This window comes from Stylophora pistillata, chromosome 8, assembly GCF_964205215.1.
Source record: "Stylophora pistillata chromosome 8, jaStyPist1.2, whole genome shotgun sequence".
NCBI classification, from domain to species: domain Eukaryota; kingdom Metazoa; phylum Cnidaria; class Anthozoa; order Scleractinia; family Pocilloporidae; genus Stylophora; species Stylophora pistillata.
In genome coordinates this window covers 8,333,725-8,360,236 of record NC_142526.1, presented here as the reverse complement: position 1 = coordinate 8,360,236, position 26,512 = coordinate 8,333,725, and the positions used below count along the sequence as shown (strand labels likewise).

General features: G+C 37.2%; 1 protein-coding gene across 1 annotated transcript in view; it reads left to right on the top strand.

The window, feature by feature from the left end:
- LOC111328599 (uncharacterized) overlaps positions 1–26,512 on the top strand; it is a 197,905-nt gene that overhangs the window by 43,479 nt on the left and 127,914 nt on the right. The window contains exons 21-40 of the mRNA XM_088731658.1: positions 1,049–1,314; positions 2,259–2,363; positions 6,033–6,125; positions 6,643–6,735; positions 8,259–8,360; positions 9,391–9,483; positions 9,888–9,983; positions 11,045–11,140; positions 12,166–12,273; positions 13,266–13,361; positions 14,377–14,469; positions 15,499–15,594; positions 16,618–16,710; positions 17,732–17,827; positions 18,847–18,942; positions 19,971–20,063; positions 21,083–21,178; positions 22,149–22,241; positions 22,538–22,639; positions 24,593–24,640. Coding sequence (XP_088587784.1) covers positions 1,049–1,314; positions 2,259–2,363; positions 6,033–6,125; positions 6,643–6,735; positions 8,259–8,360; positions 9,391–9,483; positions 9,888–9,983; positions 11,045–11,140; positions 12,166–12,273; positions 13,266–13,361; positions 14,377–14,469; positions 15,499–15,594; positions 16,618–16,710; positions 17,732–17,827; positions 18,847–18,942; positions 19,971–20,063; positions 21,083–21,178; positions 22,149–22,241; positions 22,538–22,639; positions 24,593–24,640 — 2,054 coding nt within the window. The remainder of the gene's footprint in view (positions 1–1,048; positions 1,315–2,258; positions 2,364–6,032; positions 6,126–6,642; positions 6,736–8,258; positions 8,361–9,390; positions 9,484–9,887; positions 9,984–11,044; positions 11,141–12,165; positions 12,274–13,265; positions 13,362–14,376; positions 14,470–15,498; positions 15,595–16,617; positions 16,711–17,731; positions 17,828–18,846; positions 18,943–19,970; positions 20,064–21,082; positions 21,179–22,148; positions 22,242–22,537; positions 22,640–24,592; positions 24,641–26,512) is intronic.

Here is a 26,512-nt window from a genome sequence, read left to right as displayed (position 1 = left end):
ATCCAAAGAAATCCAAAGTCGAGTCTTGAGAAGTCTTCTTCATCCATTGTTTATCGAACGCAAACTTATCATTACCATTGCAAATGAAAATACTTCAAAGTGTTACCCACAATAGGCCATTTTACAGTTCTGCGCTTGGTTGCTAAGCCTTCGATTTGGAGTGAGGCTGAAAGTGACCCTGTTGTGATAGAGACCAGCATCTATTTAGCATGATAACAAATTAATTTACATTCGAAAAGCAGCAACATCTGTATCATAACAAGATAATTTGAATATATCAACAAAGTTGAAATGGTAAATTGGCCACCGTTACGATTATAAAAGGTGACGTTTCGAGCGTTAGCCCTTCGTCGGAGCGAATAGGTCCGACGAAGGGCTAGCGCTCGAAACGTCGGCTTTTATAACCGTAACGGTGGTCAATTTACCATTTCAACTTTGTTGATATATTCAAATTATTTCGTTATCCCCACCAACGCACGCCCCAAACAGTTTCTTTAGAAACTATCAGCCTTTATTCATTTGTATCATAACAAGGTCACCCTTAGCCTCACTCTCATTCAAAGGCTTGGCAACCAAGCATGCAACTGTAAAATGGACTATTTTAGCACTTTAATATAATGACTGTCGTTACTACCAACTTTGACATCTGATTGGTCTTTTTCTGGTATTTGTTGACAGGAATTTCTTCATTCAACATTTTTTCCATAGATCTTTGCATTATAACAAGAACATTTGAAGCTTAGTTACCAGGCTTTAGATCAGATGCGAAAAATGGACATTCACGACGCCTTGTTTCAAATGTTCCCACAGATAAGCCACACTGCCAATTTCTAGCGACGAGTTTTGAAAAAAGGGTGCGGCTTATCCGCGGGCTTTTACTGTTATCTATTTGAGTTTTCAGAATTAAGCTTTTAAGAAGATCATTTAGACCATGAACTAAAAGATTGAAAAAATTAACAAAAGACCTGTGCTCAAGAAAACTCAGCTCATGGAGGAAAAAAATTAAATGTCTTAATAGATAATTGATTCTTTTTTTATGTGTGTTTAGGTGACTTAGCGGAGCAGAAGAATTGTTCCACTCTTTTATCTCGATTGGAGAGTCTAAAAATTTCTGGGGAAGATAAAGAGTTCCAGAAGTCGCATCAACAGGCTTACACAGAGACATTCCCAGTGAAAGGGAGTCTGAGTGGTCAACCGCTAAGGCAGCCTAGGAATTTAAAAACTCAAGTTTCTGCAAAAGAAGCCAGTGTATCTGCTGTGGCTAAAGACAACCAGCAACACACACCTGTGACTGTAGGAGCTTCTGATGATCAGGTAATCATTTACAAAAAGGATAAGTTTACATTCAATTTATTCAGCTCACGCTCGTGGTATATGCATGGTGTTAAATCCCTGCAAAAAATTTATTTTTTAACATTCAAGTTTTCTTTTCAAATACACATTCAATTCTTTACTTCAGCCTTCTAGATGATTGACTGACAACATACAACTTTTGAATACAAGGGTCAAGTTTTGATTTGAACTTGATCTGCTAACAATAAAGCGCAATAAATCTGGTAAAATTGAATGTGTCAGTCAGATACTATTGCACATCAAGTTTACATAAATGAACATTTATTGCACTCGAAATTTACCTCTATCGCGTGGTGTTCGTCAAAATTCATTTTGAGGTAATTGTGAAAGTTCAAAATGACTGTCTATTAATTTGGATCTATCAACAAAGTTGAAATGGTAAATTGGCCACCGTAACGATTACAAAAGCTGACGTTTCGAGCGTTAGCCCTTCGTCGGAGCGAAAAGAGGAATTGTGGGTTGTATGTGCTTTTAAATGCAGAAAATGGAGCTACGTTATTGGTGGGCGCATGGCAACGAGAAAAACACGAATAAATTAGTGGAATGAAAAGCGTCTATTAACTTGTTTCTGAATTTGTTTTCATTATGTCGGCCAACTGTCGGTGACCTGTCGGCCGACAGATATTTTGGGAAGCTCCTCTTCAATTTTACCTCCTTTTCAGCTCTATTTGTGTGGGCAGAGAGTGTTATGAAGCTGTCAATTTACAAATTTTCAATAGGTATGTGAATGTGATCCAAAATCAAGACCCCCACTAGATTTTGGATTTCCACAGAGCAAACCTCATGGTAACTTCTTGCTCTGAGACCTGTGAAGTGCAATTGGCTCAAGTGTATGTTTAGATTTTATTATTTTATTTAGGAATGGTTCAGCTTTGCGTGTCTCTTTCTCCTTTTGTCGTTTTCAGTTGATTGGTGACATCTCAATAATTGAAGCAGCTGAGAAAGGTTACTCTAACAGAGTTCGGCAGCTAATAGAGGAAGGAGCTGATGTCAACCAAAGAGGGAGAGTGGTATGTTTTGAGCTTAACGGTATTTTTATCTAGATTTGTGTCACAGTTTTGAATTTACATTTCGGAAGACAGATGACAGTTTGTTACTGTTCAGTGGAATTCTTGTGCTTTTAGATCACAGTGACTCATGGGGTCTGTTATATTTCTTTTGAACCAATCTTTCAACGAGAACTTGGGAGTCCTTCCATTCGGTGCCTGATTCAAACAAAGAAAAGGAAGTTGTTTGACTTACTGGGTCTTTTTATTTTTAATAACTCCATCAATTCTCAGCGCAGAGTGCTCTGTCGCTCGCACCAATCAGATCGCCCCAATTTTTTTTTGTATCGCAAACCAATCAATCCCGTACCAATCAGAATACCGCATTATTCCTGTATCGCAAACCAATCAGATTGCCGCATTAGGGTTTGTATTACGTACCAATCAGATTGCCGCACTAGGGTATGTATTCCGCACCTATAAGATCACAGCATTGGGGTAGGCTTGCACCAATTAGAATGCCGTCCCCCTTGCTAATCATGTCTGGAAATTATGGTACCACGATACGTTGCGATGAAATCAACCCGACATTGACACACACCAAGAATGACAGCAACAAGAACTGTGAGCCCATCTACCCAGTGAAATGGTTCATTACTGTTACTGTTACTGAGAACTTTTTTTGCTATGATCTGTCGGGATTAGACAGATCATTAGGGAATTTTTCTGCCATTTGCAAGTTAAAACGTATTTTGCGTTCTGTTCCTGCACTTACAACGCGCGCACCGTCAGCCAAAGGCCTAACACGAATTTATCACTAGAGCTTTTTGTTTTGGTGGAGCCTGTTTTGCTGACTCGGTAAAACTTGCGCAAAGTATTTGCATAATCAATATTTCATAGATAATCTTGTTTTTGCCTACTGGTTGCTCTTTTTGGAAAGGTTGAAAAGACCACCAAGTTATAATTACTTTTGCGTCGACTGCCATGTTAAATATTCGTTTCTTTGCTTCTAAAAGTTCTCCATGAATTGAATATTGTGTTTAAACGGTATTTCTCCGCTACAATCACGTGTTTACTTTTTACTCGCCACTGTGGACCAGACTTTCTCAAATGAAATGCCATTTTCCAGTGGACAATGAACGTAAATTTTATGACATAATCTTACCTCACTGAAATAATTTCACAAGGAATTTAATGTTACTGTTAATCAACTTCCACGCAATTCTCACGCGGTCAGACGTTTTCTACCAATAAAATTCGTTTTTAGCTACCTTGGACTTTACCCTTTCACCTGCCATTTCCTTTTAAAACATCCTGTATTTTATCACGTATTTCACACGCAGTCCGGAAGTCCAGATAGGCAACAACCAAATAAGGAGCCTACGTTGTTGTGCTTTGTACAATGATACTTATCTCTGCGTTTAATCTATTTTCACTTGTTCGAAGAACGGAGACCGCAAAACATCTTTGTTCAAAGTCTTTGGAGATGGAATTGCTTTCCACTGCAAAATTATATGGAGGAATGTTTTTGAGGCAATTAGTTGTGACTGAATAATGAAGACTTTGTCTCTAACAAAGGAATGACAGCAAGCATTGCCATAGGCTACGAGCAGGTCATTGTTTGGTCTCGTCACGCAACGTGGGAGAAAGAACGCTGCATGACGAGACCAAATTAGGGCTGTGGAAGAAAGTGCAGGAAGTGTGGTATAAATACAGTATATTTTCCCCAACTGTTATTTAGACACCAATGGCAACAGACAATAAAAATACTTGTCTGAGTTTATTTCAGATAAATTGGAAGGGTTTTTTGTTACTCTCCAGTGAACGATATTTTCAGTAGAATATTTTGAAAGTAAATGCTCTTTGTTACGAGAAAATTCAGTGATTTTTCCGTGTGGATGTTTAAGCATATTTATTCGTTGTTTTGGTATTCTAGCCGTTCTCAATTCATGCGAGTTTCCTTGATTGCGGTGTTTTAAAAAGATAAAAGCCACAAGTAAATTTTGAATAGTGAAGTTAAATTGTACAGCTGCATCTCGGTACTTTTCTTGTTCAACTATAGTGAAATTTTTGATAGATAAAAGTGCTAATGGTCTTTCTGGCAAAATAGGTTCTTATGGTAGTTGGCAGCTGAGGTTATACTCGAAACTTCAATTTCCTTTCATACGATCAAACTTAACACCAACCTTGCTTAGATAAGCGGAAACTTTTAATTGTAGTTTTCAATTTATTTTGTAAGCTGCTCTGTTGTAATTTCCCGGGGTATATTTTCAATATCAAAGCTGCGAATTCTCACCTAAGTTTCCTATTTTTAATGGCCTTAAGTTTATTGAACATGGTCTTCCAATTTCGACACATGAAAATTTCAATGTGAATCATTTTTGCTTTAAATACAAGTTTTCCGTTCCTTTGTAATTCTTATATAGATATTTTCAATTTGGAGGACAACAGAACCTTATACCAGCTCAGTACTTAAGTACGCAATTCGTAAAGGCTTTTCGATTACCAACTTGCGTACGCTAGATGTCATGTCAGTTGTTGGCCTGACCTAGAATAAGTTTACTATGAACCAAAACGCTGCCTCATCCTTGACGTCCGTATAAGTTAGCTCGAAGTAGATCTCTGTGCGCCAGTTTCCGTGACAAGTTTCCGTTCTCGCTGCCGAGTGGACTCTACCGAGTTCATTTCCCCCAGTTATTGTTGTGCCATCCGCGAAGGTTGAGTTTCCCAGTTTGGGCTCGAAAAACTATCGTCACATCTTTTTCTTTTTCAAAAATACAGACAGTGTCCATACTTGATATCCCATTCCAGCCCCCACATCCAAAGGAAAAAAAACTCCTGCACGCGTAGCATGCCTATGTTTCTGATTGTTTTCAGTTTAAACTGATTAGATGACAACAGTTAGTACTCTCAATATGTTGTGTTCGAAGTTTTAAATACTTAGATCACTTTGATTTGGAATATTCTTGTAAATAACCCTAATACCTAAATGATTTGGATTTTATGGTCTAAGCTTTAAAGCTCTACATTATTATTATTGTTATTGTTATTTTTGTTTTCTCTTCTATCACGGTCTTTGCTGGTGTTCCTTTTTTTGCAAGAGCATCAGTCACTCAAGTCAAATCATGCTGTTCATACACTAAGCACCCCTCTGAGGATTCGCGGAGATCCCAGCATGCAGATTTTATTACTATCATCATCATGATTATTATAATTATTATTATTATTATTATTATCATTATCATTATTTTTATTATTATTATTATTATCAATTCCATAACATTTGTTATTCCCTACGATCCTTAATAAGTACCCTGAACTTATGATGGTTCTATCATGTTTGCGAATCGATCTATCGTTATTTCTAAACCTAATTCTGTCACTTTGAGGAGTTACATGTCCATTATTTTCTAGATCGAGTATTATTTAGCTTTTTTATCTCTCATTTTGAGCTCCAAAAGGTGTTTTACCATCGCAAGGAAACTAAAAAACCATCTTCAAACATGGTTTAACACAAGGAAACTTTGCATAGACAGAAACCATGTCAGTGGTGAGGGGGATCATTCTGTTGCTTCATTCTTAGTGTCCCTCCTAATCAGTATTATGAATTCCTATGATTTAGTACAAAGTAACATTCCTTCTGACCTTATGCTTGAAAACACCTGCAGACTGTTTCTTTCCTACATTTTAAAGGAAAATCCACTCACTGCAGCTGCAAAGAATGGTCACATTGATATTGTAAGGTTGCTCATAGAGAACGGGGCTGATGTCAACAAAGAAGAATGGGTACGTTAGAAACATGAATTGTATTTGTGATGTCGAGTTTAGTCAGAATTTGAAAGGCTAATTTCCTATGGCAGTTCAAATTTTTCTTATTGTTGAGCAAAACGTCGCACGAAGATGCGTGCTCTTTCTCTTTCTTTCTTGTTGATTCTTTCGTAACGCCAAAGTGCTACCTCGGTCATAGAATAATATGCTCGCGAGCTGTAAGAGCTTGGATAGTTAGGAAGGCAAACCTGGCCAGAAAATGTTTTGAGACCAAAGCGTTTTTCAAGGAAGGACTAAATTTGTTTAGAATCGCAAAACTTGTAACAGCCCTATTTTTTTCTTATTTGGATTTGTGCACCAAATTCACCATAATTAATTCGTTGTTCAGAGTTTGAAAGTCAATTTTTGTATGGCTGTTTAAATTATTTTGTATGACAGATTCAACCGCATTTCCTTACGTTAATCATTAAAGAAGAGAATATGAGCTTTATATTTACTATAATTCTCCTTTGCTTTTCTTTCCTACATTTTGAAGGACACTCCACTCACTGCAGCTGTAAAGAAAGGTCACGCTGATATTTCTAGATTACTTATAGAGAATGGAGCTGATGTCAACAAACTAGGAGGGGTATGATAGAAGCGTATATTTGTAATGTAGAGTTAAGGTTACCGTGGATCTTCAGGGGTGTCTCGCGTGCAATCGATGTAGTGCGTCCAGTTTAAACTGTAGATATCTAAACCCCTACATCAAATTAAAGCTTATAGGACTGGCTATCAGACTATACCAAAAATTTGGAAAAAAAAATTAATTGTCGAATTTTTCACGACTTCTACATGCGAGCGCCTCAATCATCTTTTAAGAGCTACAAGTCAAAGGGAATTTGTTCGATTGCTCTCAAATTTTGACAGTAGCTAGTTTTACTAATAAACAACAAAAACATGTCTCCGAATTTTTTATTTCTAAATACTTTTTTTTCAAGAGCGATTTTTGTACTATCACTCCACATTTTTTAACCCTATTTCAAAAATGTTCTGTAATTTTTCACTGAAATTGAATATAGCAAATCACAGACACGCTTTTTTAGCGCTTTGGCCCCGGAAACGGAGGAACACATTAAATAAGCGAAAAACAAAATTCGCTTTAACATGTAACGTTCAAAAGATAATTCGGGCGCTCTCATTTAGAAGTCGTGAAAAATTCGACAATTAACTTTTTTTAAAATTTTTGGTATAGTCTGATAGCCAGTCCTATATGCTTTAATTTGATGTAGGGGTTTAGATATCTACAGTTTAAACCGGACGCGCAACATCGCTTGCACGCAAGACACCCCTGAAGGTGCACGGTAACCTTATGTCGGAGTTTGAAAGTAAAATTTCGTTTGGCTGCTAAAATATTTCTTTCTGTCGAGCAAAACATTGTATTTCTTTCTCGTTGTTTCTTTCGTAACGTGATAGTGTCACCTTGGTCATAAGATGATATGCTCGCGAGCATATCATACTTGGATAGCATATTAACTTGGATAGATAACAGGGTAAACCTGGCCAGAAAATACTTGGAGACCAAAGCTTTTTAAGGAACGGCTAAATTTGTTTAGAATCACAAACATTTGAATGCCCTGAATTTTTGTAGCTAAGGGACAACAGATTCATCAGGATTAAATTGTTGTTCATTAGACTTAACTGCGAGGAAATTGCGTGGTAATGTGTTAAGAATGTTTAAGGTGATTTCTCAGTGTCATTGCGCATCTGGTACCCCCCACTAAAAAAAAAAAAAAAAAAAAAAAAAAAAAGCCATAATCAGGCGAATAAGCTCGCGTGCATTCCCAGAGCATAGTATTCTTTTGCAATTAATGAACCAGATAAAGAGGTACGATGGTCTCTTGCTCTTAAACGAGTACGGTGACCTGTCTTTTTTATTTCATAACTTCGGTCCAACTCGAGTATTATTTAGTTTATATACTTTCTATAGTTTCTATATGATTTGTTTAACTGTTTTACAAGGCAGTACTCCTTCTGACCCTATGCTTACACAAGTGAAGAATGTTGTTGTATTAAAAGCAGATTCAACCATATCCTTACATTGGTCATTGAAGAACAGAATGGCCGCGTCATATATCACTGTGCTTTTTAATTGTGTATTCTGTTTTCTAGGAATTGGAGGACACTCCACTCGCTCACGCTGCAAGAAATGGTTGCACTGATACTGTTAGGTTGCTCATAGAGAACGGAGCTTATCTCAACAAAGGAGGAAGGGTACGTTAGAAGCATAAATTGTATTTGGCATGTCGAGTTTAGTCAGAATTTGAAAGTCAAATTTCGTATGGCTGTTCAAATTTTTCTTGTTAAGAAAAACTTTGCACAAAGATGGAAGCTCTTCCTCTTTCTTTCTTGTCCAGGAAATTGCGTCGTAATGTGTTGAAAATGTTTAAGGTGACTTTTCAGTGTCATTGCGCATCTTGTACATCGCATTAAAAAACACGTAATCAAGCAAATGAGCTTGCGTGCATTCCTAGAACATGGTACTGTTGTTCAATCAATGGACCAGGTGAAGAGGTACGATGGTCTATAGCTAATGAAGGAGTACGGTGAACTAGATTTTTTTAGTGGGTAATTTCAGTGTACAATTATCCCCCCCCCCCTTAAAACTCCTTGATGGGAAAAAAGGTATAGCTGAAAATGTCCACGCAGCCCGTTACCTTATGACGCAAATTATCACTTGGAAGGGAACGACTCGAGGAACGTTTTTGAGTCGATGTCGTAATTTTCGACAAATTTATATCAAATTTTTTCGTTACGCCCGAGACCTTCTACCTATCAAGTTTTTTTCAAATATTAACTTAAAAACCTATCCTTGAAAAGTTATACCCAATATTTCCGAATCGAGTATTATTTAGTTTACATAGTTTTGATCTAAATTTGTGAGCTTCAAAAAGCTATATCCATCAGACCAGAACTGAAAAGCTATTAAAGGTTTGAAACTTGTGGTTAAACAGGAGGAAACTATGCATAGACAGAAGCCATGTCAAGCTGGGAGGGGGGGGGGGAATCGTTAGAATGCCTTATTCTGAGTGCCTTTTCTAACTATTACTATGAATTCCTATGATTTGGTGAACTGTTGTCCAAGGCAAAACTCCTTCTCACCTTATGCTTAAAAAGCACTTACGGAGTGTATTCGTCTCAAAAGCAGATTCAAGCATATATCCTTACGTAGGTCATTACGGAAGAGAATATGAGCTTTATATTACTGTACTTTCTCCTATTTTTTCTTTCCTAAATTTTGAAGGACATTCCGCTCACCGCAGCTGCAAAGAGTGGTCACACTGATGTTGTAAGGGTGCTTATGGAGAACGGAGCTGATGTCAACAAAGAAAAATGGGTACTTTAGAGACATAACTTGTATTTGTGATGTCGCGTTTAGTCAGAATTTGAAAGACAAATTTCGTATGGCTGTTTAAATTGTTCCCTTGAGACGTTCTACACATTGTGTTCTTTTCAAGAGTTACTTTGAAAAGCCTTGCTTGAAAAGTTAGATGTTCATTATTCCGGAATAGAGTATTATTTTGTAGCTTCGCTCTTAGTGCCCCTCTTAACCAATTTTATGAATTCCTATGATTTGGTGAACTGTTATGCAAGGAAAAACTCCTTCTGACCTTATGCTCGAAAAACTCCCGCAGAGTGTAGTTGTTCCAAACGCAGATTTATCCTTACCGTGGCCATTAAAAGAAAGAAAATGACCTTTATACATTACCGTTCTTTTTCCAATTTTTTTCCTACTTATAGGAGGACACTCCACTCACTGCGTCTGTAAAGAATGGTCACGCTGATATTGTTAGGTTACTTTTAGAGAACGGAGCTGATCTCAACAAAGCAGTAAGGGTACGTTAGAAACATAAATTGTATTTGTCATGTCGAGTTTAGTCAGAATTTGAAAGGTAAATTTCGTATGGCTGTTTAAATTGTTCTCTTGAGACGTTCTATATATTAAGTTCTTTTCAAGTGTTACTTTGAAAAGCCTTGCTTTCAATCATCTTTCCTCACGTTGGTAGTTAAAGAAGAGAATATGGTCTTGATACCTAACTTTTTGCATTTTTTTTCCCTTTCCTACATTTTGTAGAACACTCTACTCTCTGCAGCTGTAGAGAATAATACTAATGATAATACTAATATAGTGTTTCTGACCGTTTGCAGCCTAATGCTGGATTACGGGTGCAGGTTAAGGTTGAGAACAGACGTCAGCATATCAGGCGCCTCTGGCAGCCGCTTCAGTCTATCGATCTCACCTTCCCACCCATCCCACCCATCCCACCCAGGGGAGAACATCCATCACACACTAATCTCGTGTGTGGGAAATTAACGTCTCCTACCCCAACCCTGCAGGAGACGGGACCTCCATTTATTCGTCCCTATCCGAGAAGACTAGAATATCTAACCATTTCTTGATGTTATAGAAAGGCAGCAAATTCTTCTCAATTAGTTTAAGACCCTGAGTGTTGGTCCGGCCGAGGCTCGAACCCTCGACCTCCCGCACAACAGTCCAGCGCTCTATCCATTGAGCTAACCGGGAGGCGGTTCAGTATTGCATCGTGTACCCTGTACTATGCATGAAATATAGGTAATCAGGCAATATGTGGGTCACATGCATGAACCTTAATACCCAATGAACACTCAGATGAAAATTTTAAGGGATTTGATCTGAGATGAAACGTGGTTTTGATCTCAGATCAAACACTTGCATTGTAATGAGTATTTTCATGAAGTAATCCTATGATTTAGTGAACTGTTGTACAAGGTAAAACTCCCTCTGACCTTATGCTTGAAAAACTCCTGCAGAATGTAGTTGTTCCAAACGCAGATTTATCCTTACCGTGGCCATTAAAAGAGGAGAATAAGACCTTTATACATTACCCTGCTTTTTCCAATTTTTTTCCTACTTATAGATGGACATTCTGCTCACTGCAGCTTTAAAGAATGGTCACACTGATATTGTTCTGTTACTTTTGGAGAAAGGAGCTCATGTCAACAAAAGAGTATGGGTACGTTACAAGCAAAAATTGTATTTGTTATGTCGGGTTTAGGAAAAGTTTGAAAGTCAAAGTTTGTATGGTTGGTCGAATTTTTTTCGCTGTTGAGAAAAACGTTCCAAAAGTTGCGAGCTCTTTCTATTCCTTTCTTGTTGTTTCTCTGGTAACGATGTAGTGGCAGCCTAGTCAAAAAATAATTTCGTCGCGAGCTGCTAGGACACTTGGGTAGAAAGTAACGCAAGCCTGGAAAAAAAAGTATTTGGAGACTAATGCTCTTTTCAAAGGAAGGGCTAAATTTGTTTAATGGTGGTGACTAGTCGAGAATGTTTAAGTTGAATTATCAGTATTGCATCGTGTACTTCGCATAAAAAAATATGTAATCAGAAGAATAAGCGTGCACACATCCCTGGGTCATGGTATTGGTTTTCAATCAGTAGATCAGGTAAAAGGTACGATGGTCTATAGTTCTCGAACGAGCACGGTTACCTATATTTTCTTTGCCTAATTTTTAGTGTGTAAATTATCGTCTTTAAATTAGAGTAATTGAAAAAAAATCATCGATGGGAAAAAAAGGTACTGCGAAAAGTGTGCACCAAGCCCGTTACTCGATGATGGAAATCATGACCTTGAAAGGAACGACTCAAGGGACGTTTTAATTAGATATGGTTTAAAACTGCGCAGCTTTTCCATTAGTGAATATCAAACTGTCTCATACGCTTGAGACTTTCTACCCATTATGTTCTTTTGAAGTGTTACTTTGATAAGCCTTGCTTGAAAAGTTTTAGATGCCCATTATTTCTGGATAGAGTATTCTTTTTTTGCATCATTCTTAGTACCCCTTCGAAGCATTAATAAGAATTCTTATGATTTGGTGAACTATTGTTCAAGGTAAAACTCCTTTTGACCTTAGCTTAAAAAAGTCCTGCAGAATGTAGTTGTTCCAAACGCAGATTTATCCTTACCGTGGCTATTAAAAGAGGAGAATATGACCTTTATACATTACCTTGCTTTTTCCATTTTTTTTTTCCTACTTACAGAAGGACAAACTGCTCTCTTCAGCTGTAAAGAATGGTGACACTGATCTTGTTAAGTTACTTTTAGAGGACGGAGCTGATGTCAACATAAGAGAAGGAAAAGGAGTATGGGTACGTTAGAAGCAAAATTTGTATTCGTTATGTCGGGTTTAGGCAAAGTTGGAAAGTCAACTTTTGTATGGTTGGTCGATTTTTTTTCGCTGTTGAGAAAAACGTTCCAAAAGTTGCGAGCTCTTTCTATTCCTTTCTTGTTGTTTCTTTGGTAACGATGTAGTGCCAGCCTAGTCATAAAATAATTTCCTCGCGAGCCGCTAGGAAACTTGGGTAGAAACTAACGCAAACCTGGAAGAAAAAGTATTTGGAGACCAATGCTCTTTTTAAAGGAAGGGCTAAATTTGTCTGATGGTGGTGACTAGTCGAGAATGTTTAAGTTGAATTATCAGTATTGCATCGTGTACTGCGCATATAAAAATATGTCATCAGGGGAATAAGCGTGCACACATCCCTTGATCATGGTATTGGTTTTCAATCGATAGATCAGGTAAAGAGGTACGATGGTCTATAGCTCTCGAACGAGCAGGGTTACCTATATTTTCTTTGCCTAATTTTTAGTGTATAAATTGTCTTCTTTAAATTAGAGTAATTAAAAAAAACATCGACGGGAAAAAAAGGTACAGCTAAAAGTGTGCACCAAGCTCGTTACTCGATGATGGAAATCATGACCTTGAAAGGAACGACTCAAAGGACGTTTTGATGCGATATCGTTTAAAACTGCGCAGTTTTTCCACTAGTGAATATCAAACTGTCTCATGCCCTTGAGACCTTCTAACCATTATGTTCTTTTGAAGTGTTACTTTGATAAGCCTTGCTTGAAAAGTTTTAGATGCCCATTATTCCTGGATGGAGTATTCTTTTTTTTGCATCATTCTTAATACCCCTTCGAAGCAGTAATAAGAATTCTTATGATTTGGTGAACTATTGCACAAGGTAAAACTCCTTGTAGTTGTTCCAAACGCAGATTTATCCTTACCGTGGCCATTAAAAGATGAGGATATGACGTTTATACATTACCGTGCTTTTTCCAATTTTTTTCCTACTTATAGGGGGACACTCTGCTCATTGCAGCTGCAAAGAATGGTCACACTGATATTGTTAGGTTACTTTTAGAGAACGGAGCTGATGTCAACGAAGGAGTATGGGTACGTTAGAAACAAAAATTGCTTTTTTTATGTCGGGTTTAGGCAAAGTTTGAAAGTCAAGTTTTGTATGGTTGGTCGAACTTTTTCGCTCTTAAGAAAAACGTTCCAAAAGTTGCGAGCTCTTTCTATTCCTTTGTTGTTGTTTCTCTGGTAACGATGTAGTGCCAGCCTAGTCATAACATAATTTCGTTGCGAACTGCTAGGAAACTTGGGTAGAAAGTAACGCAAACATGAAAAAAAAATTATTTGGAGACCAATGCTGTTTTTAAAAGAACGGCTAAATTTGTTAGATGGTGGCGACTAGTCGAGAATGTTTAAGTTGAATGATCAGTATTGCATCGTGTACTTCGCATAAAAAAATATGTAATCAGGGGAATAAGCGTGCATACATCCCTGCATCATGGTATTGGTTTTGAATCGATAGATCAGGTAAAGAGGTACGATGGTCTATAGCTCTTGAACGAGCACGGTTACCTATATTTTCTTTGCCTAATTTTTAGTGTGTAAATTATCCTCTTTAAATTAGAGTAATTGAAAAAAAAATCATCGATGGGAAAAAGGTACTGCGATAAGTGTGCACCAAGCCCGTTACCCGATGATGGAAATCATGACCTTGAAAGGAACGACTCAAAGGACGTTTTGATTAGATATGGTTTAAAACTGCGCAGTTTTTCCATTAGTGAATATCAAACTGTCTCATGCGCTTGAGACATTCTACCCATTATATTCTTTCGAAGTGTTACTTTGATAAGCCTTGCTTGAAAAGTTTTAGATTCCCATTATTCCTGGATAGAGTGTTCTTTTTTTGCTTCATTCTTAGTACCCCTTCGAACCATTAATACGAATTTTTCCTGAACTATTGTAGAACGTAAAACTCCTTTTGACCTTAGCTTGAAAAAGTCCTGCAGAATATAGTTGTTCCAAACGCAGATTTTTCCTTACCGTGGCCATTAAAAGAGGAGAATATGACCTTTATACATTACCGTGCTTTTTCGAATTTTTTTCCTACGTATAGGAGGACACTCCGCTCACTGCAGCTGCAAAGAATGGTCACACTGATATTGTTAGGTTACTTTTAGAGAACGGAGCTGATGTCAAAGGAGTACAGGTACGTTAGAAGCAAAAATTGTATTTGTTATGTCGGGTGTAGTCAAAATTTTAAAAGTCAAGTTTTGTATGGTTTGTCGAATTTTTTTCGCTGTTGAGAAAAACGTTCCAAAAGTTGCGAGCTCTTTCTATTCTTTTTTTGTTGTTTCTTTGGTAACGATGTAGTGCCAGCCTAGTCATAAAAAAATGTCGTCGCGAACTACTGGGAAACTTGGGTAGAAAGTAACGCAAACCTGGAAAAAAAGTTATTTAGAGACCAATGCTCTTTTTAAAGGAAGGGCTAAATTTTTTTGATGGTGGTGACTAGTCGAAAATGTTTAAGTTGAATGATCAGTATTGCATCGTGTATTGCGCATAAAAAAAATATGTAATCAGGGGAATAAGCGTGCACACATGCCTGGATCGTGGTATTGGTTTTCAATCAATAGATCAGGTAAAGAGGTACGACGGTCTATAGCTCTCGAACGAGCACGGTCACCTATATTTTCTTTGCCTAATTTTTAGTGTATAAAGTATCCGCTTTGAATTAGAGTAATTGAAAACAATTCATCGGTGGGAAAAAAAAAGGTACTGCGAAAAGTGTGCACCAAGCCCGTTACTCAATGATGGAAATCATGACCTTGAAAGGAACGACTCAAAGGACGTTTTGATTAGATATCGTCTATAACTGCGCAGTTTTTGCATTAGTCAATATCAAACTGTCTCATGCGCTTGAGACATTCTACTTATTATGTTCTTTTGAAGTGTTACTTTGATAAGCCTTGCTTAAAAAGTTTTAGATGGCCATTATCCCTGGATAGAGTATTCTCTTTTTTGCTTCATTCCTAGTACCCCTTCGAACCTTTAATAAGAATTCTTATGATTTGGTGAACTATTGTACAAGGTAAAACTCCTTCTGACCTTAGCTTGAAAAAGTCCTGCAGAATGTAGTTGTCCCAAACGCAGATTTATCCTTACCGTGGCCATTAAAAGAGGAGAATATGACCTTTATACATTACCTTTTCTTTTCCATTTTTTTCCCTACTTATAGAAAGACACTCCGCTGACTGCAGCTGCAAAGAATGGTCACACTGATATTGTTAGGTTACTTTTAGAGAACGGAGCTGATGTCAACAAAGGAGTACCGGTACGTTAGAAGCAAAAATTGTATTTGGTATGTCGGATTTAGGCAAAGTTTGAAAGTCAAGTTTTGTATGGTTGGTCGAATGTTTTTCGCTGTTAAGGAAAACGTTCGAAAAGTTGCGAGCTCTTTCTATTCCTTTCTTGTTGTTTCTTTGGTAACGATGTAGTGCCAGCCCAGTCATGAAATAATTTCCTCGCAAGCTGCTAGGAAACTTGGGTAGAAAGTAACGGAAACCTGGAAAAAAAGTTATTTGGAGACCAATGCTCTTTTTAAAGGAAGGGCTAAATTTGTTTGATGGTGGTGACTAGTCGAGAATGTTTAAGTTGAATGATCAGTATTGTATCGTGTACTGCGCATAAAAAAATGTGTAATCAAGGGAATAAGCGTGCACACATCCCTGGATCATGGTATTGGTTTTGAATCGATAAATCAGGTAAAGAGGTACGATGGTGTATAGCTCTCGAACGAGCTCGGTTACCTATATTTTCTGTGTCTAAATTTTAGTGTATAAATTATCGTCTTTCCCTTAGAGTAATTGATAAAAAATCTTCCACGGGAAAAAAAGGTACTGCTAAAAGTGTGCACCAACCCGTTACTCGATGATGGAAATCATGACCTTCAAAGGAACGACTCAAAGGACGTTTTGATTAGATATCGTTTAAAACTGCGCAGTTTTTCCAGTAGTCAATATCAAACTGTCTCATGCGCTTGACACTTTCTACCCATTATGTTTTTTTGAAGTGTTACTTTGATAAGCCTTGCTTGAAAAGTTTTAGATGCCGATTATTCCTGGATAGAGTATTCTTTTTTTGCTTCATTCTTATTACCCCTTCGAACCTTTAATAAGAATTCTTTTGATTTGGGGAACTATTGTACAAGGTAAAACTCCTTCTGAGCTTAGCTTGAAAACGTCCTGCAGAATGTAGTTGTTCCAAACGCAGATTTTTCCTTACCGTGGACATTAAAAAAGGAGAATATGACCTTTATACATTACCGTTCTTTTTCCAATTTTTTTCCTACGTATAGGAGGTCACTCTGCTCACTGCAGCTGTAAAGAATGGTCACACTGATATTAAGTTACTTTTGAAGAAAGGAGCCGATGTCAACAATGGAGTAGGGGTACGTTAGAAGCAAAAATTGTATTTGTTATATCGGGTTTAGTGAAAGTTTGAAAGTCAAGTTCTGTATGGTTGGTCGAATTTTTTTCGCTGTTGAGAAAAACGTTCTAAAAGTTGCGAGCTCTTTCTACTCCTTTCTTGTTGTTACTTTGGTAACGATATAGTGCCAGCCTAGTCATAAAATAATTTCGTCGCGAGCAGCTAGGAAACTTGGGTAGAAAGTAACGGAAACGTGAAAGAAAATCTATTTGGAGACCAATGCTCTTTTTAAAGGAAGGGCTAAATTTGTTTGATGGTGGTGACTAGTCGAGAATGTTTAAGTTGAATTATCAGTATTGCATTGTGTACTGCGCATAAAGAATATGTAATTAGGGGAATAAGTGTCCACACATCCTTGCATTATGGTATTGGTTTTCAATCCACAGATCAGGTAAAGAGGTACGATGGTCTATAGCTGTCGAACGAGCACGGTTACCTCTATTTTCTGTGCCTAATTTTTAGTGTATAAATTATCCTCTTTAAATTAGAGTAATTGAAATAAAATCATCGATGGGAAAAAAAGGTACTGCTAAAAGTGTGCACCAAGCCGGTTCCTCGATGATTTAAAGCATGACTTTAAAAGGAACGACTCAAAGGACGTTTTGATTAGATATCGTTTAAAACTGCGCAGTTTTTCCATTAGTCAATATTAAACTGTCTCATGCGCTTGAGACTTTCTACCCATTAAGTTCTTTTCAAGTGTTACTTTGATAAGCCTTGCTTGAAAAGTTGATGCCCATTATTCCTGGATAGAGTATTCTTTTTTCGCTTCATTCTGAGTACCCCTTCGAACCATTAATAAGAATTCCTATGATTTGGTGAACTATTGTACAAGGTAAAACTCCTTCTGACCTTAGCTCGAAAAAGTCCTGCAGAATGTAGTTGTTCCAAACGCAGATTTATCCTTACCGTGGCCATTAAAAGATGAGGATATGACGTTTATACATTACCGTGCTTTTTCCAATTTTTTTTCCTACTTATAGGGGGACACTCCGCTGACTGCAGCTGTAAAGAATGGTCACACTGATATTGTTAGGTTACTTGTAGAGAACGGAGCTGATGTTAACAAAGGAGCACTGGTACGTTAGAAGCAAAAATTGTATTTGTTATGTCGGGTGTAGTCAAAATTTTGAAAGTCAAGTTTTGTATGGTTGGTCGAATTTTTTTCGCTGTTGAGAAAAACGTTCCAAACGTTGCGAGCTCTTTTTATTCTTTTCTTGTTGTTTCTTTGGTAAAGATGTAGTGCCAGCCGAGTCTTAAAAAAATTGCGTCGCGAGCTACTAGGAAACTTGGGTAGAAAGTAACGGAAACGTGAAAGAAAACCTATTTGGAGACCAATGCTCTTTTTAAAGGAAGGGCTAAATTTGTTTGATGGTGGTGACTAGTCGAGAATGTTTAAGTTGAATTATCAGTATTGCATTGTGTACTGCGCATAAAGAATATGTAATTAGGGGAATAAGCGTCCACACATCCCTGCATTATGGTGTTGGTTTTCAATCCACAGATCAGGTAAAGGTACGATGGTCTATAGCTGTCGAACGAGCACGGTTACCTCTATTTTCTGTGCCTAATTTTTAGTGTATAAATTATCCTCTTTAAATTAGAGTAATTGAAATAAAATCATCGATGGGAAAAAAAGGTACTGCTAAAAGTGTGCACCAAGCCGGTTCCTCGATGATTTAAAGCATCACCTTAAAAGGAACGACTCAAAGGACGTTTTGATTAGATATCGTTTAAAACTGCGCAGTTTTTCCATTAGTCAATATTAAACTGTCTCATGCGCTTGAGACTTTCTACCCATTAAGTTCTTTTCAAGTGTTACTTTGATAAGCCTTGCTTGAAAAGTAGATGCCCAGTATTCCTGGATAGAGTACTCTTTTTTCGCTTCATTCTGAGTACCCCTTCGAACCATTAATAAGAATTCCTATGATTTGGTGAACTATTGTACAAGGTAAAACTCCTTCTGACCTTAGCTCGAAAAAGTCCTGCAGAATGTAGTTGTTCCAAACGCAGATTTATCCTTACCGTGGCCATTCAAAGAGGAGAATATGACCTTTATACATTACCGTGCTTTTTCCAATTTTTTTCCTATTTATAGGAGGACACTCCGCTGACTGCAGCTGTAAAGAATGGTCACACTGATATTGTTAGGTTACTTTTAGAGAACGGAGCTGATGTTAACAAAAGAGCACTGGTACGTTAGAAGCAAAAATTGTATTTGTTATGTCGGGTGTAGTCAAAATTTTGAAAGTCAAGTTTTGTATGGTTGGTCGAATTTTTTTCGCTGTTGAGAAAATCGTTCCAAACGTTGCGAGCTCTTTTTATTCTTTTCTTGTTGTTTCTTTGGTAAAGATGTAGTGCCAGCCGAGTCATAAAAAAATTGCGTCGCGAGCTACTAGGAAGCTTGGGTAGAAAGTAACGCAAACGTGGAAAAAGATTATTTGGAGACCAATGCTCTTTTTAAAGGAAGGGCTAAATTTGTTTGATGGTGGTGACTAGTCGAGAATGTCTAAGTTGAATTAACGGTATTGCATCGTGTACTGCGCATAAAAAAATATGTAATCAGGGGAATAAGCGTGCACACATCCCTGGATCATGGTATTGGTTTTCAATCGATAGATCAGGTAAAGAGGTACGATGGTCTATAGGTGTCGAACGAGAAAGGTTACCTATATTTTCTTTGCCTAATTTTTAGTGTATAAATTATACTCTTTAAATGAGAGTAATTGAAAAAAAATCATCGATGGGAAAAAAAAAAGGTACTGCGAAAAGTGTTCACCAAGCCCGTTACTCGATGATGGAAATCATGACCTTGAAAAGAACGACTCAAAGGACGTTTTGATTAGATATCGTTTAAAACTGCGCAGTTTTTCCATTAGTCAATATCAAACTGTCTCATGCGCTTGAGACTTTCTACCCATTATGTTCTTTTGGAGTGTTACTTTGATAATCCTTGCTTGAAAAGTTTTAGATGCCCATTATTCCCTGGATAGAGTATTCTCTTTTTGCTTCATTCTTAGTACCCCTTAGAACCATTAATAAGAATTCCTATGATTTGGTGAACTATTGTACAAGGTAAAACTCCTTCTGACCTTAGCTCGAAAAAGTCCTGCAGAATGTAGTTGTTCCAAACGCAGATTTATCCTTACCGTGGCCATTCAAAGAGGAGAATATGACCTTTATACATTACCGTGCTTTTTCCAATTTTTTTCCTACTTATAGAGCACTCCGCTCACTGAAGGTGTACAGAATGGTCACAGTGATATTGTTAGGTTACTTTTGGAGAACGGAGCTGATGTCAACAAAGGATTACGGGTACGTTAGAAGCAAAAATTTTTATTTGTCATGTCGGGTGTAGGCAAAGTTTGAAAGTCAAGTTTGTATGGTTGGTCGAACTTTTTTCGTTGTTGAGAAAAACGTTCCAAAAGTTGCGAGCTCTTTCTATTTCTTTCTTGTTGCTTCTTTGGTAACGATGTAGTGCCAGCCAGTCATAAAATAATTTTCTCGCGACCTACCAGGAAACTTGGGTAGAAAGTAACGGAAACATGGAAAAAAATTATTTGGAGAGCAATGCTCTTTTTAAAGGAAGGGCTAAATTTGTTTGATGGTGGTGACTAGCCGAGAAGTTTTAAGTTGAATTAGCAGTAATTCATCGTGTACTGCGCATAAAAAAATATGTAATCAGGGGAATAAGCGTGCACACATCCCTGGATCATGGTATTGGTTTTGAATCGATAGATCAGGTAAAGAGGTACGATCGTGTATAGCTCTCGAACGAGCACGGTTACCTCTATTTTCTGTGCCTAATTTTTAGTGTATAAATTATCCTCTTTAAATTAGAGTAATTGAAAAAAAATCAGCGATGGGAAAAAAAGGTACTGCTAAAAGTGTGCACCAAGCCGGTTACTCGATGATGGAAATCATGACCTTGAAAGGAACGACTCAAAGGACGTTTTGATTAGATATCGTTTAAAACTGCGCAGTTTTTCCATTAGTCAATATTAAACTGTCTCATGCGCTTGAGACTTTCTACCCATTAAGTTCTTTTCAAGTGTTAATTCGATAAGCCTTACTTGAAAAGTTGATGCCCATTATTCCTGGATAGAGTATTCTTTTTTCGCTTCATTCTGAGTACCCCTTCGAACCATTAATAAGAATTCCTATGATTTGGTGAACCATTGTACAAGGTAAAACTCATTCTGACCTTAGCTCGAAAAAGTCCTGCAGAATGTAGTTGTTCCAAACGCAGATTTATCCTTACCGTGGCCATTAAAAGAGGAGAATATGACCTTTATACATTACCGTGCTATTTCCATTTTTTTTCCTACTTATAGGAGGACACTCCCCTGACTGCAGCTGTAATAAATGGTAACACTGATAGTGTTAGCTTACTTTTAGAGAACGGAATTGATGTCAACAAAGGAGTACGGGTACGTTAGCAGCAAAAATTGTATTTGTTATGTCGGGTTTAGGCAAAGTTTGAAAGTCAAGTTTTGTATGGTTGGTGGAATTTATTTCGGTGTTGAGCAAAACTTTCGAAAAGTTGCGAGCTCTTTCTATTCCTTTCTTGTTGTTTCTTTGGTAAAGATGTAGTGCCAGCCTAGTCATACAATAATTTTCTCGCAAGCTACTAGGAAACTTGGGTAGAAAGTAACGCAAACCTGGAAAAAAAAATTATTTGGAGACCAATGCTCTTTTTAAAGGAAGGGCTAAATTTCTTTGATGGTGGTGACTAGTCGAGAATGTTTAAGTTGAATGATCAGTATTGCATCGTGTACTGCGCAGAAAAAAATATGTAATCAGGGGAATAAGCGTGCACACATCCCTAGATCATGGTATTGGTTTTGAATCGATAGATCAGGTAAAGAGGTACGATGGTCTATAGCTCTCGAACGAGCACGGTTACCTATATTTTCTTTGCCTAATTTTTAGTGTATAAATTATCCTCTTTAAATTAGAGTAATTGAAAAAAAATCATCGACGGGAGAAAATGGTAGTGCTAAAAGTGTGCACCACGCCCGTTACTCGATGATGGAAATCATGACCTTGAAAGGAACGACTCAAAGGACGTTTTGATTAGATATCGTTTAAAACTTCGCAGTTTTTCCATTAGTCAATATCAAATTGTCTCATGTGCTTGGGACGTTCTACATATTAAGTTTTTTTCAAGTGTTACTTTGAAAAGCCTTTCTTGAAAAGTTAGACGCCCATTATTCCCGTATAGAGTATTATTTTGTTGCTTTATTCTTAGTGCCCCCTCGAACTATTAGTATGAATTGCTATGGTTTGATGAACTATTGTACAAGGTGAAACTCCTTCTGACCTTTTGCTTGAAAAAGTTCTGCAGAGTTTATTGTTCCAAACCCAGATTTATCCTTAATTTCTTTTTCCTACATATAGGAGGGCACTCCACTCGCTGAAGCTGTAAAGAATGGTCACACTGATCTTGTTAGGTTGCTTATAGAGAACGGAGGCGATGTGAACTATGGAGGGGTACGTTAGAAGCGTAAACCGTATTTGTTATGTAGAGTTTTTTCAGAGTTTGATAGTCCAATATTGTATGGCTGTGTTGCTTCATTCATAGTGTCCCTTTTAACATTGGTTTGAGTTAATATGATTTGGTGAATTGTTGTACAAGGTAATACTCCTACTTTATTTTTGAAAAACACTTGCAAAGTGTTGTCGTCTGAAAAGCAGATTCGACCATATATCCTTGCATTGATCATTAAAGAAGGGAATATGAGCTATATATGTTACTGTACCTTTTCATCGTGTGTTTTTTTTTCTAGCTTTTTGGGTCCACTTCACTCACTGAAGCTGCAAGAATAGGTCACAATGATATTGTTAGGTTGCTCGTAGAGAAAGGAGCTGATTTCAGCAAAGAAGGAGGGGTACGTTAAATTTGTGGTGTGAAGTTTAGTCAAAGTTAGATGGTCAAATTTTGTATGGCTGTTCAAATTATTGCTGTGATCAAAGCGTTTGAGGATTTTGCGAGCTCTTTCTATTTCGTTCTCGTTGTTTCATTCGTAACGTTAAAGTGCCACCATCAGTCATAAAATGATATGTTCGGTAGCTGTAAGAAAATGTGTATTGAGAGCGAGGCACACCTCGCGAGAAAACATTTGGAGACTAAAGCTTATTTCAAAAAGGGCTAAATTCTGAGTGCCCTGATTATTTGTTTTTTTGATGTGCACATCGGATTCACCATGATTAAATCGTTGCTTACTAGACTTTCGGGCCAGAAAATTGCGTGGTAATGTCGGAAATGTTTATAAGGAAAAGGATTTGAAACAAATTTTTCTATTCAGCAATACTTTGAGGAAACTAACACTTATATTTAAAACGATATTTACCGTTGAAAAATTCTTCCAAAGTTCAGTTTTCATTTTTCACCAATAATTCTTTTGACGTTTGGGAATCAAAGTTTTGTTAGCTCCTAAACTAATTTTGTTGCTGGAAAAGTTAGCTGCCCCAACTTTTTAAAATCGAGAATTATTTACTCTTTATAGTTTTCACTAATACCCCATTCACACCAAAGCCTAAACATGCTTTAAAGCTGTTTTGTTAAACATGGTTTAACACAACAGCTCCATAGAAGCTGCTCAAATCAATATTTGGTTGACTTCAAATGTGGCACATTGAAAATACAATTTAGCAATTGCTTGAATCTTGTGGAAAATTTAGTTTTTCAGTTCTCTGCTTCTGATTTTTATTCAGTTAAACCTGGTTTAACTAAACAAGTTTTCTGGTGTGAATGGGTTATAAGACTGCTTAGTGGCTGTTAAAAAAAATGCAATGTTGGAGCGTGGGTGACACGAGAGGCCTATTTCTTTCTGAAATTGGTGCATCTCGGAGCAATCAAACAGTCTTCTTTCCAGTTTGTGGCCCCTTTGCCCCATGTTCAGTAAATTCGAGCCAGATCATTCTACATAATAAATCGTTTGGGAAGACTTCCTCCACTAATTGTGCTCACTTACAGTCCTCGATCGTGTCGTTTCGTAAGGAGTACCTCTTTCCACTTAAATGCAGACAACTTGGTGAACTTTTTTCAAGTACAACTTCTTAAGATGTCCGGTTACTTCCTTGTAGAATAGAGATGGCTGAAGTCGGGGCAGATTTTCCGATTTAAATATACGCATTTTATAGCCCTTGGAGGAAAATGGTTGAGATTCAAATGTAATCTTCTTTCTCCCTATGTTGCTCTTCTTTTAAGAAGCATTGTTTTGTAGCTGAAGTAGTAGCTCTCTAGGTCCACTCCCTCTCTCTCCAGAATCTGCCATTGCAACGCTACGTTAATTTTAGCTTCTTAAGTGAGACTGTTGAGCTTGTGAGTGTTTTTAACAATTTTTCTAGTTGGCTGTCATTCAAAGCAAGCTGACTGAAAAGGGCCTGCGTAGTAGAAAGTTCGAAGCTGATGCCTGTGTATGTTTGCTGCTCTACAGAAGAAGCTTAATTTTGTGTTAGAAATTCAGCATTGGTTAATTAACGATCTTTAACCTTGTCAAACGGAATGACGTGGAGATATTTCAGGAAACGGGCTTCATGTTATGTGCACTTTGTAAACACTCCTGTATCAGTATGAACTTATGTAGCTGAATTTCCTTGATCTTCTTCATGACATATCAGATGTGATACTAAAAACAGGCTGAAAAATTGATATCCCCAATTTGCATTATTGTATTCTTTTAATTGATATGTGTAAAAAAATTGTTGTCATTGTTTACTCGCTGTGCTAAGTCTAAACATAGTGCTGAAAGGGCTAAAGAAACAACTTGGTTTCTAAGAATAATAATTTGCAGCTTAAATGCATTGATTAATTTTGACCTATTTTATTCTTATTTTAGAGTACTGAATTATCACTCGAAAGATGTGTAGATGTTGTAGATGTACAGGTATGTTTGGAAGTCGTAAACTATTCTCCCGACACATTTTCATTCAATGATTTTAAAGAGAGATGCGATTCAACACTTGAATTCATCTACGATAGCCCATTTGCAAATTACCCTTGGCCTCATTTTCAAAACGAGTCCTCGCGCTAATCCTTTCATATGATAATAAGTTTCCATTCACATGCAAATTAAACTCATTTTCACAAGAATGGTTGAGCACGAGGACTCGCTTTGAAAATGAGGCCAAGGATATGTGGCCATTGAACGATAAAGATCGTAATGACGTGTTCAATATACTTGCTGTGCAACAAAACAAGCAGAGCTGTACATGCGTCTAACTTGAACTGAGACGGTATAACGAGTGAAGTTTATGTCTAGCAGCTCATTCATTCATTCATTCATTCATTCTTTTATTCACACTTATTCTACTAAAAATACAACAACGAGAAAGAGAAAAAGTAGAAGAAAAAAAAGAAGAGAGTTCTAACTATACATGAATTTACACAAAGCAGTGGAAAGAGTGTGTAGTAGCCAAAGGAGCCAAGCTTTCGAGTTGGCCACTACCACAGAGCAGTTACGGATGGGTGAAAGTTAAATACACTTAAGGAGATAGCACATATACTAAATAGTTAAAATAGTGAAATAGAGCTCTATGATAGGTTAAAGTTGTTCAAGATGTCTGCCTGCCAAGTAGGAAGAGTTTATATTCTTTTTTAAAGCTTTTGGCAGGGAGACACTTTATTTTAATAGGTATCGTTTGCCAGATCTGTGATGCCATCACACTAAATCTTGCTAGACCATAATTGGTTCAGCTCATACTTGACTGAAAAAAGAAAACGAAGAAGAACAAACGAGAAAAACACTTTGAACCAGGAAACATCCAGCAATAACATGTTAGGGTGACAAGTAATTGATAAAAGAGGGATTCGTGAATTTAAGTTCATAAGTGAAAGAGGTAAAGATTTTTTCGTCTTGACGCGAACATAGAAAAATAAACAAAACTGAAATTCTTAGGTTTGACTTCTCATTGGAACTCTTCTTTTTCCCACGCACGAGACAATACTGTAGTTTCCTTCTCTTTCTCAATCACATTTTTCACCTTTCCCACGCGTATTCTTTTTACCTTACCCTATTTTCAGCCTCCTTTCCTGTCTCCAAAGGCCACTCAGTCTTATAAATACAACAATGCTAAAAAACGAATAAATACTTTTACGCATCGCTTTTTGTATGCATAATGTAGCTTTTTCTCCCCATAGCTGAGAGAGAAGAAGAAAACAAGTCCGGCTAATTAGAGGAAATACGGTATGTGACTTTGAAGCTTAATAATCACCATATACTCTTCACCCTTCTGGGCGTTGAGTTATACAAAAATGATGATCATATATATATTTTTAAATTTTCCCTGCGGGGATTAACTTGAGTACCTAGATCATAAACACAAATGAGTCTCTTTTCCTCCTGTGATGTATATTTAAAGATGGACAAAAGTTCCGACCAAAAAGCCCAATCCACATCAACGAAAGATACTTAGGTGGCTTAAGGACATTTCATCAGAAAAAAAAAAACTGAATTGGCTTTAATGCGGAAGCAAAAAGCTGTATTTCGAGATCAGAAGGTGCACCATTCTGTATTTTCATGTCTATGTACGTCAATTACCAAAGTATTTTAATCGCATGTTTCCCGGCAGATGTGCATGAAAGTTGACTCTTCAAAAGATGGTTTTCAAATTTATTTAGATAACTCACCACGAGTAAGGCATGTACTCTCCGCTTTCAATTCAATTTTACGCGCAACGACCCAATCAGCGGATAAAGTTATTTTATGCTTCACGCGTGCTATCAAATTGTTCCTGGGAAAGGCTGATGTCTACATGAA